This window comes from Melanostigma gelatinosum, assembly GCF_949748355.1.
Source record: "Melanostigma gelatinosum genome assembly, chromosome: 8".
NCBI classification, from domain to species: Eukaryota; Metazoa; Chordata; class Actinopteri; order Perciformes; family Zoarcidae; genus Melanostigma; species Melanostigma gelatinosum.
This window is the reverse complement of record NC_136641.1, coordinates 15,419,144-15,444,266: the sequence shown is the minus strand read 5'-3', so window position 1 is coordinate 15,444,266 and position 25,123 is coordinate 15,419,144. Positions and strand designations below refer to the sequence as shown.

At 42.6% G+C, this 25,123-nt stretch overlaps 1 protein-coding gene across 1 annotated transcript in view; it reads left to right on the top strand.

Moving 5' to 3' along the window:
• Positions 1 to 3,185: 3,185 nt before the first annotated feature.
• Positions 3,186 to 25,123, top strand: part of LOC306780688 (low-density lipoprotein receptor-related protein 1-like) — a gene marked incomplete at its 3' end in the record, with an annotated part of 31,589 nt that continues 9,651 nt past the window's right edge. Inside the window, exons 1-2 of the mRNA XM_079273124.1 lie at positions 3,186 to 3,711; positions 16,937 to 17,077. Of these exons, the coding sequence (XP_079129250.1) occupies positions 3,639 to 3,711; positions 16,937 to 17,077 (214 nt within the window). The 5' untranslated portion in view covers positions 3,186 to 3,638. The remainder of the gene's footprint in view (positions 3,712 to 16,936; positions 17,078 to 25,123) is intronic.

Here is a 25,123-nt window from a genome sequence, read left to right as displayed (position 1 = left end):
CAGCCAACACACACTGTGAATTCACCAGGCATATGCGGCCCGTTGGGAGATGTGGGTTTTTGGATGGTGTTTCCTCCACTAACGGATACAAAAATGAATCCGATGTGATTGCAACCGTACACTACAGTAGAAAACTGTTGATCGAGCAGTTTAATCTTGATTAATCTAGACCTGAGGTATGTTTTCTGGCAGAACAACCTAAATATCACAGAAAAGAACACTGCATAACTGCATTATCTACAAATCTAAGACGCCTGTAAAAATGTCATGCTGAACTTCATGTTGGACCGGGGCTCTGGCTCGTGGGTTGTGTGGGGGATGCCTACAGATGGGGGAAGAAGTAAATTGGGGTGAGTGATGAGGGGGGTTAGGAGAACACAGGCTGCTGGTGCATGCTCCACATTCCTCAGGTGTTGTCAGCATAGCTTGCTCAGTAATTACCTCTCTGTGAAAACATGCACAAAGCCTCACTTTACTAGCAAACTGAAAGGCAGCCACCGAGAGAAGCTGTTAGAGATGTCAGACAGATGGGAGAACATTTATATTCACATTTAGGCATAGTATGAGCTGGAATGATGCTTTTTTTTCTTTTTCAAGAGAACGAGCATGCCAGAATTAAATTTGTTGAACAATCACAGCCGCGGTGTATTTCATGCATGCAGTGCAGATGCAGAGCGAGGCTGTGTGAGAGTCAAGAGCTTGATTTATGGAGCAATACATCTTCTCTCAGACCTTGGCATGCGAGTCCATAGTGGCGTGATATCGACGTATACGGTTCCAAAGGTGGTGCTCAGCCCTCACACACACAGAATTCTTTTAAATTAACTTTGCATATACAGGGACAAGAACCTCGTGATCCTGCTTTTTATTGTTTCACGCCGATGTCATCACTTTCATCATTGACACACCACTGTAAGAGAGGAAGCAGGTTCTCCCTGTCTGGGAACTCTTCTCTCTCGCTCTCCTCTGCCTCCTCTCTGTCTCCTTGGCTGGCTTGCTAAAAGCTGAGGGATTGTGTGCAGATGTGCCTGGAAAGAGGCCAGCCCCTCTGCCCTGGGAGAACATGTGGTCTGGGAGTGTTTACGCTGGCACTCTTTCAAGCCGTCTCCCACACAGCGTGCTGGCGTCTGTCTCTCCTGGATGACAATGCTCAACCCTCCTCTCACAACGGGGGCATTCTGAGGAAGAGGTGACACCAGGGATCATGTTGATTTACTGTGTTGACAAACAGGAGAGCCAGCAATGTAAATACGTTTAAAAAAATTGCTGACGTAGAGAAAATTGTGTTTTCAAGCAAACTTGAATAGGAGCATTGATAAAATACATGTAATGATGAATGCCCCCCCCCCCCCCACACACACACTTTTCAACATACTATTATTCCCCTTAACTCTCTTCATGTTTTTATTCTGTTTTGATGCTCAGAGTGAAAATATGTGTGGATTCAACAGATATCCAGACACCTCAGGCATGTTTTTCACAGATTCTCAACATACTTCACATTCTCTCCTGTGATTCAGGCTCTGGGTAAACATCCGTTAACTGGAAATCCCTGAAAGGCACACTTATTCTTAACACCAGTGGCAGCGAGGTTACTCTCAGTTGTGGGAAATTTTAGTACCCATGATTAAATGCCAGTGGAAAAATGAGACACACTGCATCATGTCATAGACCTGCAGAAAGAGTAAATTACGAGCATTTCAGATTCAGAACGGCTGTGGTGGAGGCAAAGATCCTCTCATGTTTTCTATACAACCAAATGACTTTATAGAGAGGATGTGCCTTGTAAATATTACATCATGTGATTGGATTATTTTAATTAAGTTAATGAAATGAGTTATAGTCTACGTGTCTCCCTGAAAATGTAAGTATTCAGCGCCCCCTGCAGGTTTGGATGGTTTATGAGTATACTAAATAAATAAGAATTTCACAATGATTACACACTGTGTGTTCAAAGCTCAAAACAGTTCCACTAATAAGTTTGTGCTTTAGCTTCCACCTATAGTTGCCTGTAAGGGCCAATTTTCTTTGGTAACCTCTTCATATTTGATGCTATTTAATTGTTTTAGAGGCAGATCCATGTGGTTCATTTGTTTTCATGCTCAAAATCATCACAATGAATGAATAAGGTGAACCCTTACAGTGTATGTTATTGGAATATAGTTTGCCTTATTGCTAACTATTTGTTAAATAGATTTGAGGACATACTGTACAGTATATTGGGCCTTTGTCTGAAATCTCCAGAATTATTCAGTTGTTTTTTTCACCTTGGCTTTTGGCAACCAAGCAAATGTAATATAATACACAACATATTTGTTTTTGGATAGATAATTACCTAAGATTACAACTATTGTACATGCTCATCCAAAAACATGTATGGTAATCATACCCAATTTTCCATTTACCACTAGGGGGCAGGGTTTAGTGAAGAATGCACTCCACACTTTTAGTGCTCTTGATTTATGAACTAGGTGCAACTCTTAACATGTGAGAATGAGAGAAGACAAAGTCAAGGAGTTTGCAACATTTACGTTGAGTGGCAAGCATGTTTGTTCGGCCTCTGTCAGAAAATTTGAACCAAAATAGGAATTTCTTTACAGGTATCACAATTTGAAACGATTTGAAAGTGATATGTTGGATTCCATTTGAGAGCAATAACTAAATATGTTGGACTACAATTACAGGCTGTAACATGTCTGCTGATTTGAAAATATTTGTTTCTTTTTTATGACTTAATCTGTTTATGTAGCCTCGAGTTTATATGAAATAACTGTTGATGGAAGGGGGGAAAGCAGACATTATATTCAATAACTCAGTAAGCAGCATGGCAGTGCAGGTGTTTAATTGACTTTGCAGTATTATCATTGACTCATCATCATTTCATTTTGTAACAAGAAATAAAAAGCAGGATCCTGTTGACATTTAGAGCCAACATGGCTGATCCCAGAGCTGCAGTTGCAGGGAGAGCCGCCTCTCTCTCTCCCACCTCCACGGTTGACGAGAAAGCGCATGAAACAGGATAAAAGGAGGTGTGTTAGAGCATGCGCAGACGGTGCTCGCCGCTTAGTTATCCCCTTTTTTTTTTTGTTGAGGAGCCGAGCTTACGTCACGGGCTCGTTCACAGTGCTGGAGCTTGAGATTCACCATCCACTCATGCAACCACAAGCACAGTGAGGCATCGGATTTCCGAGGGGGAGAAAGAAAAAACGCCTTTACTTTTTAATTTCTCTTTTTAGTTTGGCACGGAATGAGCTGAACGGAGCCGGCGGCTGCGGTTGTTGAGGACGTGTGGACGATTCTGGCGGCATGGTGTGGTGAAAACAAGAGACCCCAGCAAGCACTGCGAGACAGAGGTTACACAGTGCATCATGTTTGAATGCCGATAATCAATTAGAAATATACATGACTGTGCTGCTGCATCGCCTACAGCCTTGCCGGGCTTTATGCACGTCTCCTTTCATTGCTGAAGCCCGTCTGAAGCGGCCACCGTGCTGAGGGTGCAACCGAACGGACAATCGCACCCGGACCATTGAAGGGGTTCGGATGAGGTGGTCGATCGGGTTGTTAGGTTTTAGAGATCCAGCCAACTTTTCCTCTATTCCTTTCTAACAGCAGTGCCACCGAGCATTGCTCAGGAGATGGCGATGAGGTTGTTCTACTTGGGATGTATACTCTGCTTGGAGATCATATCTCCTAACGGTGCAATCGTAGGTAAGAAGCCTGTGAAAGCATGACCACTTTTTTTGTTTTTCCCTGCAAAGCATCCGTGCACAGGCCTGTGTTCACCAGAGTTGGAGCAAACACCGCAGATCGGTTGCCTTCACAATAACACACACAGCAGTCTCCTCAGAGGAAGAGGTCGATAATTAGGAACATCAGAGAAAGAACCGCACAAATAAGCAGCGCGTTGATTTTATTTTTGCGTAAAATCAGTCGGCGTTTTTAAAAAAAAATTTTTTAGCAGGGCTCCTGTCTGGGCAGACAGTATGGGCCTGCCTGCAAGGATGGCAGACAGTAAGGTTATTCACTGTTGGCATATCCAGCAGGTAGAAGGCAACACTTGCACGAACGACCCGTTTCCACAAAACGACACCATTTGTGATTGACTGCGACAAAATGGCTATATCCCCTCTCCATTGTCCCCCCATGTAACCATTAATTCCTCACGTATATTGTTTGTATGAGCACAGCTGATGGCTACCATTCAGACCAATGTTATAAAAAGAAAAACAAAAAAGAAACCGCCGGCTTGACTTCCATATCAAACCTATGGGAGCCTTCGGTCAGGTCAGCTTTCATGTTTGTTTTCTGTTGCTCCTCGCACATGAAAACAACAGTTGTGTCTGCGCGTAAAGGTGTTCTCTCGATGGCGCGGCGTGTCCCGACGTGTAGCGTCGGTAGCTGGCTGGGAACTACAACTCATTAGTGACAGCCAGGTACTGTGTGAGAGTGAAATGAGTACTTATCCTGTTACGTCCCTGGAGTTCCTCAATACTCCCGAATCCCTGATAGTAGTAATGAGATATCAAATGCACCATTGCTCTCGTGACACTGCATTGCAGACCTGTTGAGCGAACAGCTTGCTTTTTCTTTCTTGAACACTTAAAGGGAAACCTCAAGGTACAAAATTGCCTTTTAATTTTTTACTGCATGTATATTTTGCCACATTCAATATTGAACGTTGCACTTACATAACTAGTATTCTAAATTAGGTTTAACCAGAAAGCACATGTTGTTCAGCCCATTTATTGTCATATTCTGGAATCTATTGCTCGTCAATCATATTATATTGTGGCTGTAAAACAGTGGAACAAGTCAAGCATGTCCTCTGTTCTGTCCAGCTCAGACCGGACAGCCTTGTCCATGAATAATATCAATCTGACAGTTCCTTTCACTCTTTTAGCCCATGTTTACTTCTGTGTCCAAAAAAAAGCAAGATGCAAGAAGGTCGACTGTAAGTTTCATTAGATAGTCATGGAGGCTGTTCACAGTGAAAGCTATAGCTGAGGTTACAGGAGTGGCCAAGCTCCTCCCACCTCCTCCATCAGTATGTAACATCTGGACACAGGGAGACCATCAATCCAATTTAGATGTGACTGTAAGTTGGGGGAGGGACCAGTGGATGAGCTGGGGGTGAGGGCGGGTGAACAGAATAAACTTCTAGCGTCAGTTTTTGATACTCTGTAGCCGACATAGTTTCATACGTAGTTGCATGCACAGTTACATCACAACGAGTCAGTGATGTAAATGGTGTGGTACATTATTAGTGGCAGTGCTGGTCCGAAATGGTCACGTGATTGGTTGGAAGCCCTGAGGCCAGCCACTTGGACTGGATTTGTCTGGATCACCACTGGGCCACAGCCTGACTTTATGAATGGGAAAGTATTGGTGAGAGGAAGTTCAGAAGGCCACGAGTGAAAAGTTTAACATTGGACAGACCTTTTGTTTGTTATTGATCTTTGGCGTTGACCAGAGTATTATTGAGGCACTTAAAGGTGTTGCCCCTTTCATACTGACAAAATCCAGTTCAGTGCTGATGATCCAGGATTGTAATCGGGAATATAACCAAACATGAATGGAATTGGAATTTATGTTTGCTCTTAATTTAAGATTGTTAAAAATTTGGGATGCAACTAACAACTATTTTTTGTCATTTATTAATCTGCAGATTCTTTCACCAGTTAACTAATTAATAGTTTGATCGACAAAATGTAATACAATTGTAAAAATGCCCCCTGAAATGTTCTAGAGCCCAAAGGGACATATTAAAATAACTTGCTTGTGTTGTCCAGATAACAGTCTAAAACCCAAAGATACTCAGTTTTCCATAATAATAAGACAAAGTAAATCATTCAATTCTAACATTTGAGAAGCTGGAACCATCCCCATCATTTTGCTTGAATATCGATGAATCAGTTACAGAGTCAATCAGGAAAATAATTGCAGACTATTTTGATAATTTAAGTCACCTTTAGCATGAATGCCAAAAGATCTCAAAGTTGCAGCTCAGCAATTGTGACAATTTGCTGCTTTTGTCTTTGATTTTTGTGGTAAAGAGGAAAGTAATTAAAAAATGACACACGGTCTGGGATGTTCACTGTTTTCTGAATTGTGAAAATAACGGTTTGTTGCGACCCAAATCAAAATAGTGATTCATTTTCTGACTTCACAATCAATGAACTAATTATTTCAGTTCCAGTTAACATTGCAGTAAATATGACGCTTCATTATTTTAGATATGTCATTTTAAGATTTAGCTGAGAAAATAGCATTTCAGTGTTGAGTCATTCGTATATATTTTTATTTTGCATTGCATGTAGCAAAATGGTCCTGTCGTCCACATTTACTTATAGTTTGGAATGATACCATTACGACGTCCCCGTTGATAACTTTATGACTACTGCGCTTACATAAAGTGCATGAGCAACCTTTAGAAGCAGAAGAGTCCTGCTGGTGAAAAGTGTAAATGTGGGTCAGAGGCTAAAGAGGTTGAATTCCTGAGGAGCCTACACGCTGTTTGCCTGCCCTTTTTAATGGGACCTGGCTTTACCTTTTCCTCAGAACTGTCACTGAAAACATCTGCTGGAAAAATTCACCATCCCTCATACACATTCAACAGCTAATAGAGCCTGGACTGCCCTCTTCAGCTTCTCCAAGTGGAGGTCACTGGGGAGCGGTTATTATATGTACACCTGAGGCTGTCTATTCATGCACTCTTATCAGGTAACAGATGATCCCCATAATGATCTTCTGCCATTCAGAGTCTTCTCACAGAGTCACATAGGATAAAAAAAGGCATAACATATGTGGATGTAAATTCAGGCGGCGTTTCCAGTTTTCAGCACATTCTTTGGCTTCTCAGTGAGATTTAATGTCAAACGTGTGTGCAGGTGTTTTGCATTTTGGTCTTGACCGAGTGAAAATATTTGTGAAATGATAATAGCAGACGGTTGGATTCTTGACTGTTGCAGCAGGAAAGACCCCCTTTTTATCCCTCTACTTCCTGCGCTGCATTGCAATCAACTGTGACCAGAAGGCAACACCAGATTAACATAAACGTCCTCAGTGTTGTTACCACATATTGAAGGCGTGAGACCGCAGATGAAAGAGTGTTTGTTGGTTGTGAACAGCAGGGGTGTACTGTGTATCTGGTGTTTTCAGTACGCTACATCGCTGTTTACCCTGTTTAGCTCCTAAGACCCAAAAAAGGAACGGATCGGCTTCCTTAACAAAATAGGGAGTGTGGGTGTGTGTCAATGCAGCGCTGTAAGAGCCATGGGGTTATTGTTGGTGATATAATCAGTCTTGCATTGCTGTTTTCCCTTTCTTTCATTCATATGATGATACCTCTTAGAAATTATTCTTTTTTTTTTTTAACATGGCACATTAAGGCACGTCTTTAGATAGGAACACATATCACTTCGTACAGAGCGTACACAGAGTTGTTCAAACGTTGCAGAGGGTTGCAACGTTTGCATGATACCTGGCACAGCTATGAGAATACTGGCTTTGTGACTCCCGGTTTCCTTCAACGTCATTAATGGTGAACTCTTCACCTGATGCCTCATGTTGACCCTTCCGATTGTCAGTTTTTGTACAATTTTAGCCGCTGCTCTTTGTGTGTTGGTCCTGTTGGATTTACCGGGTCATCCTCATGTACGCCTAGGGCTGGGCGATATGGCCTAAAAAAAAAATCTCCGATTTTTTTACAAAAAATCCGATTCACGATTTAAATCGATTTTTTCCCCCAAAATTTTTTGCAGATGACAGAAGCTGTTGAAAACAATTTTTTATTTTATTTTGTGATGATTTTCCCAAGTAGGTTGATAAAAATAAAGTGCAAACAAAACCTGAACATTGTAGAAAGGTGCCTGTAGTATACAAAAAGTATTTGGTCACTCTTTTGTTTCCCTGAATCATTTAAATATAAAATTAAATTAAACATAACATTAAATGGCATTAAATAGTAGCCTTCCATTGTAAACAACTGTGCAAATGTAACTTTTTACAGTAAGCTTTTCTAACTGAATACACTGATACAAACACAGCATGAAATAAAATGTATGTGACCCTTTAACATTCACATTTTCAAAAGTGCAACATCTGATCTAACATCAACATAACATATTTTGCACAGTAAATAAGTGCATGTAAACAAAATCAAGTGCATTCACAACATAACCAACAGTATTAAACAGTAGTGCATGTTTTTTCTAAATATTTTTGCCAGGAAGACAAGCCTGTCTACTACCTCTGGCTTCAGGCATGCACGGTGGCATGTAACAATGCCCCCCCACACACTGAAAAGCCTCTCAGAGGGGGCACTTGTAGCTGGCACAGAGAGGTATTTCTTTGCTAAAGTACTTAGCCTTGGAAAGTTAAGTTGGTGACGCTTCTACCAGTCAAGTGGATCGGTGTCTGGGTCAACCTGCTGGACCACAGGTCAGTTGTTGCGGAGTAGAATGACATCCCCTCCAGCTCCGCAGAAATCCTTTGGCGTGTACTATTGTACAGCCGAGGCAAGGCAACGTCAGAAAAATGTTTACGGCTTGGTAGCACGTACCTGGGGTCCAAAGCTTTGAGAAGGTGAATAAACCCCGGCTTTTCCACGGTGTATATGGGCACCATATCTTTTGCGATATACATCGCGACTGCATCCGTGATGGCTTTCCACCGGGCACTCTTCTTCTCATGCGGAGTACAGTTGGTGAATGTCTCCAAAATGCTGGGTTGTTGTTGTGAGGTGGCGGCGGCGGCGGCGCTTGTGCTCCCGCGGTCCTGCTCCCTCCTCAGGGCAACAACACTTCTCCCACTCGGCGGCATGCCTCTGTTTGAGGTGCTGCATTAAATTTGTTGTGCTGCTTGATTTTGTAGCAATAGCTTTTAGACAGACCTTACATCGTGGTGCTGTTTGTTCTGTGTCAGATGACACGAACCCGAACCATTTCCAGACTACCGAAGACACATTCTTCCCTCTCTTATGAACGAGAGCTTCACTGCTGGCCGCCATTGTTTTCGTTTGTAAACAATGCGCGCGCACTCTACTACGGGAGCCCAACGGGGGGGAGGGGTGGGGGCGATTTTCTCGATTTTCAATAAAACACATCGCCTTAAAGCACACATTCGAATTAATCGATTAAATCGATTTATCGCCCAGCCCTATGTACGCCTCACATTTTTTGCGCGCAACTGGAGAAATTATATATTCACAGTGACCCTTAGTTGCTACCAAACCTGGTCAGAGGGGAGACTATGACCTATGGAGATACGATTACAATTTCATGGATTTATGCTATAGTCACAGAAAAGGCTCTCAGCTGTTGGTTTGTTTTTGTACATTCATGCTTTCTGTGTTGTTGCACAAATATGGACATAAATATATATTTTTTTATTATGTTCCTGTTTGATGGAATCGTACAAATTTAATTTTCAGTCTCTTTGATGATTAATTAAACATACATTTTAGGCAAACAATTCTAAGACATATACAGCATTATATACAAATACAGTGTAAACCTATTTAGATCTGAGACATGGCAAAATAAAAAAACAGCTAAAGCATATCGTACTAAATTCAAGAATCTATATATTTTAATAGATAATCACCAATCTCAATTGACCATCCAAAAAATTATTTGTCTGACAATATTGATATATCAGGATATAAAATTCAAAGCTACTGTGATATAGGATTTTGCTGATGGTGTAAAAACGTCACCAATTTTATCAAGAAATTATATTACATTAATTAATGTACTTTACATGAAAAACAACACATGATACATCATTAATACTACTGTACTTAAGTGTTTGTCAACACAATAAGCATAAGCACACATTTTCCATTTTGGCGTGTGTCACAGAAAAACACTGTTTAAGACACTGCAAGCAAATCTACTGAGCACTAGTTCTACTTGTTAGAGGGTAACTAACTCTCTCAACCCTCATGCTCAGGGATGTGCATGTGCATCTTCTGCCACGATCTTGAACTGTAGCCTCGCCCCAAACTCCTCAGTATTTAGAGTGGAACTTACGTCGGTTGCTCCAACCAAGCTTAAGCCTCTTAACAAAGCCCGGTCTTAGCGCTGCACGTTCATTCGTATACCCATCTGACTTTGCCTGTTGATATTAGGTCGGACTCGAATGCCAAGTTACGACCGACTTGGCTTAAGACCAGCAGTAAGCCGTGTTGGTGCAACACTCTACTGCGTGTGACCGTGAACTAGTTGGATGTACTCTGTGGTTCTTAACAATACTACCAAGATTGAAGGGTGTGTCTACTGTGTAGTCTCTGACTTTACAGCTTCTATGTAAAAGTGAAGTAACTCCTGAAAGTTAAGTTTCCAGTCCATTGTGATATCCAGTAGTTTGTAGTACAATCATACTTTGTGAGAGTTAAATCCCTCGTAGTGCATGCTGGATTTTCAGAAGAAACCTTTTTTTTATGTATCGCACAAACAAGTTTTAGGATCTCAGCGCTGAACAAAGAGGTCATCTGTTAAGATCTGAAGTGGATGACAACTCATTTGTGTGTTGTTTGAGTCAGTCCTAGCAATTATCAAGCCAGGAACATTCCTCCCTCCTGCCTCCTTTAGATTGAATCTAATGAGGGATTCATAGAGCGACTCATTAAATCATTGCAACAGTTCATAATCACTGCAACAGTTCATCCTTCAGCTGAGGCAAATCCTTGTTTAATAACATGCTGTATTCACTCCTTATTTCTGTAGCTTTGGTAGTTTTTTCCCGTTTGCTTGAGAGGACAGAGGCAAAGCAGCTTTTACAGTCATCCCAGTCGCAGTGAATGCCTCCAATTTATGTGGCGCCTTCATTTTGTGGCTCACATATTCTGTTTTCATAACAGCTGAATCTGGTTTGACTTTTCCCTCTATGGGTGCACAGAGCTGTGCTATGCAGATACTCCAGGGCGGGTGTGGAAGAGCTCTGTAGAAGGCCCAATAAGACCTATTTACAATTATCTTTATGTCCATCAATCACACTCACTCAGGGTACGTCTTTTACTGCGTTGCTTTTTCCTGCTCTGTCCTGTGGTGTCCTGCAGAGCCTCATCAGGTTACCTCCGAGGTCAAAGCGTGTACCCCTTTGTTGTGCAGTGACACAAAAACAAGGCTATCAGGCACAAGAGGAGGCACTAACTCCTGCTCAGTCTTCTGCTGTTTATGCATGTTCAACCTCTTTGAAAATGGCAATTGTGGATCAGAACTTGAATAGCCTGTGGACATTGAATGTGCACTGTGAGCTGGTTAAAGTGCTCCAGTGCTTGGCTGTGGCTTGGTTTGACACAAAGCTAAGTGGTTGTTTTCCACTGGATGGGCACTGCACAGTGTGGCCATTAAAGAAGTTCATTGAATGGCCCCAGTAGTGGCCCAAGCAGGGCTTTACAGTAGATCGTTTTTTTTATCACACTTTCTACCCTCTTATAACATCTTTCCCCACATCTTTCATCTAAAAGGCTCCAACTTTGGTTAAAAAAATAGTCTGTTTTCCATGTGAATAATTAATACAGCACAACATTCAAAATAACGACGTCCCTCTGCCCTCATTCTCTTCCCTTTGGTCCTTGCTTGGTTTTAATTGTTATTTATAATGCATGGATTCTTGCTTTGAAATCCTAGCTAAACTGAGCGCAGAGAAATCACTTCAAACCTGACCTCAGGGGTCTAATTACATACTGTAGTCTGTTTTCTTTTTTTCACTCCCTGAAACATTCTGGAAGACCTGAGTTCCACAATGGAGGACCACGAAGGGGAGAAGTGATGGGTAATGAGAAACAGTTCTGGATTTATTTACACTTTCTCCTGTAGTTGCCACTGTACCCAGACAGAAGTCCCATTTATTTGCTCATTCATTGGAGTTATTTCACATTGCCATTGGTACTGCTATCTTTCAACAGGATTTAATCGAATCCATGCTCTATCGCTCAGCCTAGAAATGATCCACAAGGGGATTGAGTTTGTTGAAGGATGTGTTCAGTGTTGGAGGCATGCTTAGAATCAAAAGTAATTATGTATACATTTTTTATTTATTTTTTGCTGAGTCGGTGTGCATTTGGATAATTGTCTTCATCCCTGTGGTGTGTGGCAAACAATAAATATTACAGACATATAGAACCTTTTACGAAATGTGTAGCATGAAGTGAGGCCTGTGTTACACTTTGTACATGCACTCTTAAGTCTACATCAACACTACAAAGGCCTTCCATCACCATTTTCAAAAATGATTTTTGTCCGTACTAACGCACCTAAAAAAAATCAAATATCACATGACTATTCACGTACACTGGGCATGTGCGTGCCGGTGTAAACAGGAAGTAGATTGGTGACTTATTTACAGAAAATATAACATATTTATTGTACACTTTAGTAATAAAAGGTTGTGCTTGATGCTTAAGATATTCCGCTATAATCTTTATCTATTTACTCAAACGGACATATTTTTAATTTCCAAACTTGCGCGCTCTCGCTCTCTCGCGCACACACGCACATCAAATTTACTTCAAAATGAACACTTAAAAATCAAAGTTGTATTAGATTATGGGTCAAGAAATTTGTACAACACAAATCTCTTACACGTTCCCCCTCAGTTTTGTTGTTGTTCATTGCCGCTGGACGTGCCGCTCGCAAATAGCTCCAATAACAGCTCCAATGACAGCTTGCTTTCTCCGCATGTGGGCAGTAGTAGCATGATAAAATGCAGATTCTTTTTTTCAAACTAACCCGGCGTCGTAGCGTTTTCAAACCCCTCTGTTTTTGAGGTTCCAAAACTCCAGAGTAGTGTGGATGCTAGACATAAATATAGCCAAAGATATGCGTGGTGTGGATGTGTGGTGTCGTGTAGAATCTTAAGTCGGTCATCCAGAATAAAGAATAAACCAGCAGCAAGTAAGTTCCCCTTGAATTCAAAAGCAAAGCCGTTTGGTTCCTTTGAATCTAGCTGCTCATCTGTAACACAGCTTCTTTTGGAAGGCAAATGTACACACATGAAATCAATTAGAAGGTGCTGGAATGTGCTCCGTGGATCTGGAGTTTATTTGTAGAGCAGGGATGGCCATATTGAGAGCGACAGATCGGAGCGGGGGGGAAGTGGGTCAGTGTTGTGTCCCAGCTGGTGACGGTGTCTGGAGGCCTCCATCACTTGGCTGCTGAATTAGTGCCACAACACCATTTACTCACCATCCCATCCTGTTCCATCTCACAGAGTTGCTTTGGGCCTTTTGCCATTGTTTAAGAAAAAAAGTTATTGTATTACATAACAGCGAAATAACACCTAAAATGTATTATTGCAAATGAAAAGATAGCCTTGAAAGTACTTCATTCTTTGTAGTAGGCACACAGGAGGGCTGTTTCTATAAGAGTTGGGCTCTGTGTACATTTATGCATTTGCTCATTCGCTTGTTATTAGTGCTTTTTGCCATGCACAGTGCTGAGGGGCAATTCAGTGTGCACTGTTTAGATGGCGCAGAGCTCCAGTGGCCCTGCATAAGGAAATACAGTGTGTGCTCCATACAGCTGGCAGTATGCTCAGAATCAAACCAAGTCTGACAACTGGAGCCTGGGCATCTACATGGTAGGAAGCCACTCAGTGATTTATGGTGTGGTGTGGACATCAACTCAGGATTAAAACATTTGTCCAATGTATCTTTTAGTGAATACAGCTTGTACATCAGTTTAGCTTATCTTACACATTCATGCATAGAACCTCTGTTCTCCCCTCAGAGCACTTGCAAAGTGCATTTGCGTCAGCACTTGATAACCAAGGTAATACCTCTGATGGATGTTTTTTGGTCTGCAGTGAGTTCATTACGATTTCTTGATTTTATGGTTATAATGAGGAAAAAAATAGAAATTGATTTCTAATTTTCACCCCACACATCCCGATTTTATGTTCTTGAATTTCTCCTTTTCCAAATAAGAGAATTCAAGCCATTGAAAAAACATGAATAAGATGTTTAGTTAAATAGGAACAACCGTGTCTAATGGACAAATTCTCAAGACATTTTTACTGCTTTACTTTTAGTACTTCAGGCAGTGATGGACTTACAGTCACCTCAAGGACTTTCTCTCCTGTAAAGATATTTTAAATGACACCACTGTCCATGTAACATATTGAAACTACATCAGAGTGACGAAGATGGGCATTCAGGTTTTTTTTGGAAGACTGCTGTTTTTTAGTTTTTTTTTAACCAGCCAAATAAAGATATTCGTACATCGTGTAATTTCTCTTCAGAAATAGAAACTCTGTTTCCTGTAGCGCTTTCCAAAGTTGTCTTTACTGTGTACTGGTGTGAAATTCAAAACTCTTGAGGGTTTCAGCTAAATCTGTGAAAGTTAGTTTTCTCATTTTCTCCTCTAATTAAATGTATTTTTGCTCTAATAGATACCCAGAGGATGGTTTTTTTTTTTCAGGGTCTTAGTGTGGAAGGAGCCGTGTTTCAAGTGTAGACCAGAACTTTTAGAAGTTGATCATAAGCAACAGATTGTGAGATTTATTTCTTCTTTTTTGTGGATGGAAGAGTTGAACATCGTGGGATTTCCTACCATTTAGTCACAGCAGTGTGATCCAGTTGCCTTCAGCTGTGGCAGGAAATGCTTTAGTTGCAATGGCATTATCAGGAGGAGACTGTTGGAGGCGGACGCACTGGGCTTGTAGGAGTTTTTGCAAGTTGAGTATGTACCTTGATTCAATGGGATTGGTGTTTTGCTGTTGGGCCAATCCCAGGAGACTAAATAAAGGCCTCCTTCATTTCTTTTTGTAGGTAAAAGCAGACTCATGGTTTAACATTCTAGCCTGATTTGGACCCTCTAAAAAATTGTCCTCATTTTGGCAGGAACGTTGGCGGAAAAAGGCGACTTTGCAGGCTGAATTAACAATTCACATCTCTGTTTGAGATATTTCAGTGGGCTTTGAAATAGGACTGCTGAGGGGGGAAGGCTGCCAGTCTTTCCCCCAGTCTCTAACCCCTCCTCTGCCACAACCTCCAATTAGGCTTAAAGGTTCTCCCCATTTCATGCTAATGTCTAAAGCGATGATAAAATTAGAACCCGCAATGTTTTATTTCCATTTTTATGCTCACTCAGAGGGAACCACTCGCTCAGCCCAGCTGCTTCGCACGGGGGACCAGATCGACGTAATGCCGGAGGTTTCAGTGCTTTTACTCACTTCTGCTCAGGGCCAAATCAGTGTGGCTGTTTGTTTGGTTGTTTGGGCAGATTAAATCGCAACATATAAGCACAGGCAAATCCAGCGTAATTAGTTGGCCCCAGGCCATGGCTAGCCTCTCTCATTCCTTCACTGAAGAGTTGGGTGTGCGCATGTCGTCTGAACTGATTCGGTCACTGGTCTTTATCCATTCTTTTACAGCACTCTGTCTCACTCTCACAGTGGATTTTATATCCTGTCACATTCTTATGACATTTGACACAGACTCTGTACTATGGTGTCTCATGGCTGTATTTAAATCTCATTCTCTTGCATCACTTGAATTGAGTTTCGTAAGCCTTGCCCCTGCCATTGTGTGAAGAGAAGAACGGAGCGAGCGCTCTGCATTTTAAAACCCAGCGCTCTCTCCGTCTCGTAATCTCCTCAAATATCAAGGTGTTGTTCACCGAAGGGAAGCTGTGATCTGATCCCTGCAACCCTTCAGCTTCTAATTGTATTTACTAAAACATGACACTCAAAAGTCTTTGCATTGAGTGCTTACACATACACTGCACTGTCGCATGAAAGAAGACCAGGGTCTAAACCCCTTAGTCTGAGAGTCAAAAGCAACGTGATTGCAATGATACACTAGCCTCATGCTCTCTTGTGATTTCAGTCACATCCCAGCCCCCTTGCGGTGCTCCCCCACGCCCACCCCAAACACCTCTCTGCCTGCCAAGTATGTAGGGAGGCAAGTCATCCAGGGCCAGAGAGGGCTCCGTCCCTGCAGAGAATCACAATGAGACATTCGTTTGCCGTCCTTCCCGGAGCCTGACTGCACAACAGTACAGTTACAGCAACCTCCTGTCTGAAGTGGCCTTTGCGGTCTCTTTTCATTGTGTGTGACATTTTTGTCCACTTGCACAACAGGAAGAATTTAACTTTTATATACTTTGCAACCTATTTTAATTTTTTTCCTTATACTGACTTGGTGAAGTGTAAACCTGGCAAAATAAAACCAAATCTCTATCGGACTGGCCCCTTTAAGATACATTTTTAAATAGGTGACTAATTGTTGACAGACTGATGCAACACCATGTAGGTAGAGCTCTGTTTGTGGAGGGTTTTTCTGAGTGTGGCTGAGTTAAAGCGTGTGCGGAACGGTCATGAGCGTTGCTGTGGCGCTGCTAGCCTGTGGCGCTGCTAGCCTGTGGCGCTGCTAGCCTGTGGTACACCAACAATCTGTGCTGACTTACTGCCCAGAACTACCGCGCTCTGCACTTTCCCATGGGTCAGGCGGTGATTGAATGTCCAGTTATGACTTTGCTGTGACACATGAAAGAGCCTCTGTGGTAGAAGTTGAAAAACACCTTTAGAGTAATAAAAAAATAAAATGAAAAAGGGAAGAGAGGAAACAACAAACAAACCCCAGAACTAAAAGGCACCACTGTTGGTTGTAAACATGTTTTTAGTTTTTTTTTTCCCTGAATAGAGTGTGCCTGTGGGTCTTTTGATACAAAAACATTGTAAACTTGAGTTGACCCTTGCATGTTGTTTTGCCCTGCTCAGTTAAGATCTATGCTGCTAAAATCTGGAAATTTCCTTTGATTCTTCATTCAAGAGTTGTTGAAAAGTGCTTAAAAACATTACAAACACAAGAATAAATAAGAAATATTTTTTTTGGGTGCTGTAGACTTAAATCTATTAAAAGTATACGTTATTGAAAAGTTGCTTTTTGTGATGACCCATCAACTTTCTCCTTCTTTTTTGTTTCCAGCCCCCAAAGCTGATGACCAGCCCAAGACCTGCAGCACGAAGCAGTTTGTATGTAAGGACCAGGTGACCTGTATCTCTAAAGGCTGGCGCTGCGATGGGGAGAAGGACTGTCCAGATGGCTCTGACGAATCACCAGATATCTGTAAGTCTGCCTCCATCGAAGTAGCTTCTGAAACCGTCTCTCAGCGGGCTCGTGTCCTCAGCTCTCATGTTCTCTCCAAGCTGCTGGTTCAGAGCAACGAGCGCTATCGCTGGTTTTACTCCTGGCTTTACTTTTCTTGAGATTGCTAGTTTGCAAATGAATGATTTAAAACATTTTCTATACCTGTCGAAGTTTGTTATATAACATCAAACTCATTACCTCTAAATGGCTTTGAAGAGACAACAGCACAATGTTCAGACAGTTTAATTTGGGGCTGAATAAGAGGGTGGGTTATGTCCTTTCTACGAAGGACACAGGCTCACACTGTGTGCTCCGGCTGCTCTGCTGAATTATAGCTCTAATTATGCGGCTGTGTTTAGTCTAAATGTTTAGGGATGTGTCTGCTCTTGTCTGGGCTCTTGCGGGATCTGTGCATTCACAAAGAGTCTTGCTCCAGCCACTCACATCTGTCAGCTTCTCCATCCTCTCATTCCATCCATAAACTCTCTGGTAAAAGCCTCCCCTCTGTTTATATGCAGGCACTAATGGAGATTTTACTCTCTACATGTGCCACACCTTACATCTGTCACGCCACAAGCATTCTCTCACTATTGTCTGGCACGCAGAGACAAGCAACTAACACCCAGCATTAAGGGACGTGTGAACTGTGGGAGAAAACGCAAGTAAGTCTTAACACGTAGCGTTTGTCAATTGTAGTTTTGTAGATAACAGCAATCACAGAACATGAGCCATTTTATGTAAGTGTCGCCCACATAATTCAATTCAATTCAATTCAATTCAATTCAATTTATTTTTGTATAGCCCAAAATCACAAATTACAAATTTGCCTCAGAGGGCTTTACAATATGTACACGTTTGACATCTTCTTGTCCCGGGACCCTCACATCGGAACAGGAAAAACTCCCCAAAAACCCCTTTAACAGGGAGGAAAGAGGAAGAAACCTGTGGGAGAGCAATTCACAATTCAGCAATTCACTCGAGGAAGCTGTGGCCGTTCAGTTTCTGCCCCTTTTCTACGAAGCAATTGAACTGAGTGAGTTTTCCGTAGCACTTGTGTAATTTGGTAACACGGGCAATGGTGGGATTTATCTTCTGCATGAAAAGATGGAGAGCGGTGTTTCAACTAGAACATCAAGATATGTTCTGCTCAATTACCCGCTTCCCATGGGCTCTACTCTGCCTGTCACTTTACCTTTTCGTTAAGGCGCTTCTCTATTTGTGAGCGTTTCGTAGGCAGTCATAATAAATATCTGTTGCAGCAATGGATGCACTTTTTCTTTGTACAGTGCTATGTGTTGGCAGTCTAACGAGCCCAGTCAAAAGTCAAGGCGCCTTTTAAGTATCACAATGAAAAGCAGCCAGACTGTGATTGCATCCAGTCGTTAAATGTGAGTCGTGTTTGGAGGAGAGCGCTGCAGATAAAGCTCCAGAGTGAACGGGCCTGAGCCAGCTTAGATGGCGATGGGAGAGTTAGGAGGAGTCTGACTGGAGGAGGAGGTTATTTAAAATCCTGCTCTGACTCAGCGGAATGCTAAAGTCTTTTACTTGTTCTCCTGGCTTTTCCATTCACCGGGTGAAACAGTTTGCAGGTCATCAGCCTGGTTTCCTCCTTACCGGGAAGCATCATAAAAGGCCGGCTTGCTGTAAACAAGGCTGCTCTCAACTGAGCTGTTAAGGAAGTAGTAGATATAAAGGCAAGCCAAACAGTGATCCCTCTGAGAGGGGGACTGCAATCTGGAACAGCTGGGGAAGTTTTGTGTTTTATCGTTTTCATTTTGAAAGTTCAAGGTGTCATCTGGTCATCCTCTGCTCTCTGTTCTCAGCCGCAAAGTTTACAAAAGCAGTCAGACTTTCTCTTTCAAGCTTAGTTTATGAAGGAAAGAAATTCCAAGAAAATTCTGAGCGCAATCTGACCACAGTCTAGCTCTGTGCATTAATGTCGATGGGAATTAGAGAGGTGCGTGGTACTATAATTACGACATTATCTCCAGTTCAAGTTAATTACTAACTACAGGCTTGGTTTACAAAGAGTATAGTCACAGTGATTGCACAAGGCAAGAACTGTTTCCTCCTATTGTCTTGCTCTTTCTTTTCTTCCCCTCTCCCTTCTGTGGCAGCTTTGCTGTACTCTGATCTCGGTGCGGGTTCTGCCCACACCTAAGATATCGACAAGATAAGACTATTTGAAAAGGGAGTTTATGAAAATATGAGTCTGCCTGTATTATTCCATTCAAGTGTTGTGATGAAAACCCCACAATGACTGCAGCTCATTTGGCTGCAGCGCCAGTCCTGTTTCTGGTAACTGCCACCTGTCTTGTTTACGATGATCATGAATTCACTTGCTGTCAGACGGGTGGGAGTTGTAAACGTGTGCTTTTGTCCGCTGCGGATCTTTGATCTGCACCGCTGGTACCCATGCTGGAGGAAAGTGCACTCCTGAGTATCATACTGTCTGGAGGTCTAATTGCCTGTCGTTCCCAAACCATTTATCTGAGCTGTAATTATGTTGAGCTAAAGACAGACTTCTGCCACAGTAGTGGGGTCGTAACGTTGCATCGCATGAGGCGTTGACATGCTGTGGTTGAGGTGGCAGTTGACGCCAATCGTGAATGTTAGCATCCTTTATCCTGTGGGCTAGTTTACTAGAGGGGTACTGAGTCGGAGTGATGGGATGATGCATGTGTGGATGCATGTTTTTTGCACATGTATCTACATGACTCATAAATGGTTCGGTGGAGGTCTGGGCAGGTTGCCAGCTGTTGTGCCGTCATAGCCCTCAGACCCCCAGTGTGCACCTCCCTCTTATAGCCCCTATAGTTCCCACTCAGATAGCCATCAGCAATCTGTGTGTACAGTCCCCTGTCTGCAGGTGGGACCCTGTCATCCTCTCCCAGGGACTGCACTGATTCCCCTCACTGCATGGCTTCAGTTGGTTTCAGACGAGCCATTTCACCTCAACTATACAGCCTCGGGGCTCGGGAAGTGGTTGACGCGTGTCCTGAGGGCAGGAGTATATACTCCGTGCGTCTCAGTGGCCGTGCTCTGTGCAGGAGTGCTGCTTTCTCATGCTCTTATAGGTAGTTATGGTATGTTGTTAAAGGGTTATCTTGCGTCTGTCGAGCAGAGAAGAAGTGGTGAGGGCTCTTCATGATGTCAGTGCATGGCTTCCCTCGCAGAGGTCGAGCAGACAGTCTACAGAAGTCCAAAATCAGTAAGACGAAGACAAAGATATGTGGATTGAGGTTTCTTGGTTTTTTCTTGGAATTAAAAGGTTTATCCAGAGGTACTAGTATCAAAAACAAGTGATGAAGTACTGACCGGTGAAATCTTCCATCTCAAAGTATCAAAATTAAAGCTTTTCAGCATTATTATTTGAACAAATATATAATTGAAAAAAAGTTCATGTTTTCTTTTAGGTGGGGTTGTATGAGGTGATTATCCATAGTCAATGTATTAGCGAGAGTAGATGGCGGTCAACGTGAGATTGGAGAATCAGACGGGAGCGCCCGGCCAGGTGTGTGACTGTGGTGATTTAAAGGGTTAATCCAGATTCACCAAAGTCCCACAAGAATACGAACACACTAACAGATCAAGGCAGCGGTAGACCAGCAAGGTCCATGTTTTGCGACGTAAGACTGGCGTTTTTTTGTCAATGTAATGTTGTGGCTTTGAAGAGAGTATAGATGATGCAGGGCCACGTCCACAGCAGTACACTGCTTTGCTCCCGCTCTGGTACTCCTCTCTGTTTCTCCAGACTTGGGGCGTGTCGACTGCCATCTACTGCAGGTAATACTATGGATAACATGATACAACCCCACTATCCCTTTAATTTTCATACACTTTCATGATGCTAGAATTAAAAGTGCTGTGTGACAACTGTAATTTAATTTCGCAGCCCTGTTGGTATAGTCGCTGTACGAAACACGGACTCCCTGTCTGTAACCCGAGTCTGTATGCAATTAGGATTCTTGCGTGAACCGCATTCACTGTGGATGAGCAAGCGAATGGGAACAGATGTTTGAGTAAGCCCGAGCATGTAAGCACTTTCTCTATCATGAGAAGTGCTTGCCACGAAGGAATCCCTTTCATCGTCAAAAAACCTTCTGCAACAATTGTCTTGCGCCTAATTCTCTGTTAGAATTTTTAGCCCCAGATTTAGCATGAAAATGTCCACAGGAGGACTTCCAAGCAGGGGGTGGAATGCATCCCAATCATGTAAATACACAGCCCCTCTTTTCCCCACACGGTACTATCTACTTTCATTCAGGGTGGGAAAATGAGCTGTTAGTAGTTAACACTTGCAAATCACAAGCCACTCCCTGTATTTGTACTGTCAGGCTGTCATTTAAGTCGTCTCAATAGGGGAGTAGGAGTAGTATACACATATAGACCTTGTTGATGCTTGAAAGTCATTTTGAGGGGATATACAATGGAATGCAGTCTCAGAATGAAACTGAGGGACCCGTGGCTGAAGAGGCTTTAATGTAACAATGGACGAATGTGGACCCTCATATTCAGACACGCACTGTCCTATTTACAACAGGACACTTTGCACTAACGCACTGTAAATTCCTTCAAAGAGTTTGTCTGATGTCAAAATAGTGGTTGAAAGTAGCTCAACCCTAACACTCACAAGCAACACTCAACCGTATCATGGCCCTTGGCCCACACACTCTGGCCCATGCCAGTGGATGCCATGGCCTGGTCGGGTTGTCTGATGGGAAGATTGAGTTATCATATCCGTGCAGCTGCCTGAAGTGGCCACACAATAAAGTTATCTGTCCATTTCTTGCCCTCGAGCCCCCGCTGAACGCCCGCCAGCCTGGTCCTTTGTCCGGACCAACTGACTGTCATGCCACAGCAGCCTCTCCTAGACGACCAGGAACAGCCAACTGCTGAGGACATGGCGCGATGGGGAGAAGGGATGATCCTACAGGAAAAGCCTTTGTATTGGAGAACGGGAGCATATTAGCATTTAGGCTGAGGAGGAAAATGGAAATTACTTTGTAAAGCTTTGATCCATTTTCTGTAAAAGCAGGCTGTTACTGTAAAGTTGAGGTGGGGAGGGGGAGTCTTTTCATAGCCTAACATCAGTCGTGTAGCTGCACTTGCAGGGGGCGCCATGCATGGGGCAGGAGGGTCTGTAGTGGTTGACACACTGCTTCCACAGAGGAAGGAGCAAAGCCCTGTAAATCCCTCTGGTCTGTGGCCCTGAGCCCTCCTCAGCTTCACCAGCCTATCAACAGACAGAGAACACAGGGCTTTCTCACGCCACACAGGCACCACTTCACTTTCTCTGCTGTCTCCTCCACACCCTGTCTGCTTCTCTGCCTCTTTCTTTCTTTCCTGTCTCCCACCGTCTTCCTCTCTGCCTGTCAAAGCAGGCAAAGAAACTCGACTCAAGTCATCTCTGTTCCGCATATCTCATCTCAAGTCGTTCCTCTGGTTTAATTGCCTCACAGTTTCCCCCCCCTGGCTGCAGATGGTTTGTTGGACTGTTTTTGCCAGCCGTCTCTTCGTATGGTGCTTCAGGGAAATGTGCTGCGCTGCTTTTTACACGGGGACAGTTTACTCTGTGGCAACACATTTAACAGACCGGTGTAACACGCTTGAACAAGCAGGTGCACAGGTTTGATAGATTTGTGGTGTTGTCTTACTGGAAGTATACCGGTTTAATTTACCCAAGCTCTGTCTTTTCAGTGTCAAACACTCCCACCTTGTAGTCTTGAATAGTTTCTGTAAAACATTTGTTGTTCGTAAAAAAACAAATATTTGCTCTAGTGAGATCAAATGAATGTCGGTTGATTTTATATTATAATTCACGTATCTCTGATATTCATCCATATGCTCAGTACGTCAAAAGATAGATGTAGCTAATTATTCTTGTCAGGATCTCTGTAGTCGTTTATTTCTATAGTCCAGACACTAGATGCAGCAAAGCACAACATGTAACTCACAGTATAATGCAGTTTCCATTTTTAGACATGTTATTGTGATTTGTATTCATCCTTTTAAGATTATGGTAAGCGTGTTGGAGGACTAAGTAACGCATCAGGTCTTCCTGCAGTGAGAACACCATGTGCTATGAGCCCTGTGTGCTGCGGCTGCGTCGGTAGGGTTTGTCATAGCCATGTGCTTGTTGTGCATTCTGCTGCACAGTGTGATTCCAGAGAGCGGAGAGTCCGTCAATGGGCAGACCTGCCTGTCGCCCTGCACAACATATTCATTCGAGCTGACAGCAGACTTTATGGGAGTCAGTCAGAGGCTGGCATGGAACCCGAAAAACAGGCTTTTATGCTCAGGACAAAAGAGCGACAGGGGATCCAAATTTAAGGTCATTGCATAACTACGGGAACTGAGGGATGGGGGATGGTGGGGGTACAGAGGTTGAGGTGTTTGAGGGAAGCACAAATTGGGAGAGATCGTCTTTCACGTCACAACCCTATTGCCTAGTGCCGGTCAGACAAGTTAGTGGAACCTATAGAGCCACAAGCGAGGGATGAGTGCTCTCTGTATTGGGGAATTACTTGAAGGTGACACAGATAGTGATGCATTACCCAAATCTACACTGTGCACAGGGGAAAGTGTAATATTGTCTTTGCACAAAGTCATATTTCACTCCATAGAGCACATGCTGCAATAAGAGTTTAAATAAAGCTGAACACAAGTTCTGCATTATGATTCATAGTGTATAATGTTTTAATCATGACGACTCTGTGCTCATTTCTTTAATATGTGATTCTTATAAGCGACTCGGTGGGAGAGAGTTCATGCAGCAGATTGGAGAATGATTTTAACAATGAGATCCCCGAGGACACAGTGAGGATATGCTCATATCGCTGTTGATCACACAGTTTAGTGCAATAATGTAATTATCCTCACTCTCTCCTCTAATAGGTGTGAGGGTTGTAATTTTCCCTCCATTTCTTTGTCTCTCATCCACTGCACTGCCAAGATTCTTACATTGTTGTCACTCGCAGTGCTTTGTCTCCAAGGCTTCCACACACACTGAAGAATGTGTGCAATCCCAGTGAAGGACAAGTTAAGTTACTGTAACATGTTCTGCAATAATTATATTCCTTCACTCCTATAGCAAATTCTATGGGACCTGCTAATGACCTTTTAAAGGGCAGATGATAGCTATTTTAATCACAGGAGCAGTCCAGAGTTTTTGTTAAGTCTCCATATTTCAAAAATGATTAATTCCACTTGTTCTTTGTACCTTATTTGTGTTTTTTCTGCACTGAATGTACAGAGAAAATGGTTTCAGAAAGGTACCTGCAAAAAAAAAAAATAGAAGTGGTTTCACATTTCTATGTTGAGGCCCCTTAACAGATGGCGATGATTATGATTTTATGAAGTTATCCATCTGTTATGGAACTTTTAAAGAGAGTTGCAAAGCATTTCCCACAGACTATAAATAACAGCAAAAGTATTACAGGAGTGGTAGGAAATGTATGCCGCAGGGTGATAGATCGTATCTTTTGGTCTTCTACAAATCCAAGTAGTTACATTTTTTACAAGTTGAGAGTGATAAGGCACTTGTGATTCAAGGCGAGGCAAGAGCACAATCATTTGCTGTATTAAGTGTGATTGCAAAAGTATCAATTACGGTACTTTGTCCAGATCAGTAAATTATAAAATCGATTTCATTTTGGAAATGTTTCTTTTTTTTAAAATGGTGATTGAAGAGCTAGCCTGTTTAAACATGAAACAAACGCCAGCCCCTTGATCTAGGCTTTGCAATGACAGACTTAAATGAAGGCAGAAAGTTCAGTCAGTTATAAAGTTTGACGTTGAGCATTTGATATTTCCATTGTGCTGCATACCGTTGAGTACCGGCCCACTTTGTGCACTCGTTCTCATTATTGACTCCCTTTTCCAGCTGAGCATATAAAGAATAGAAGAGAAAATAGAAGAGTTGAGTCTTTTAATCGTGAGTTACGTCTTTCCACTGAGCAACAGTGTTTGAGGACTGTAAATATGCAGTTTATACTCTCGAAACATGAATAGAAACCTAGTTAT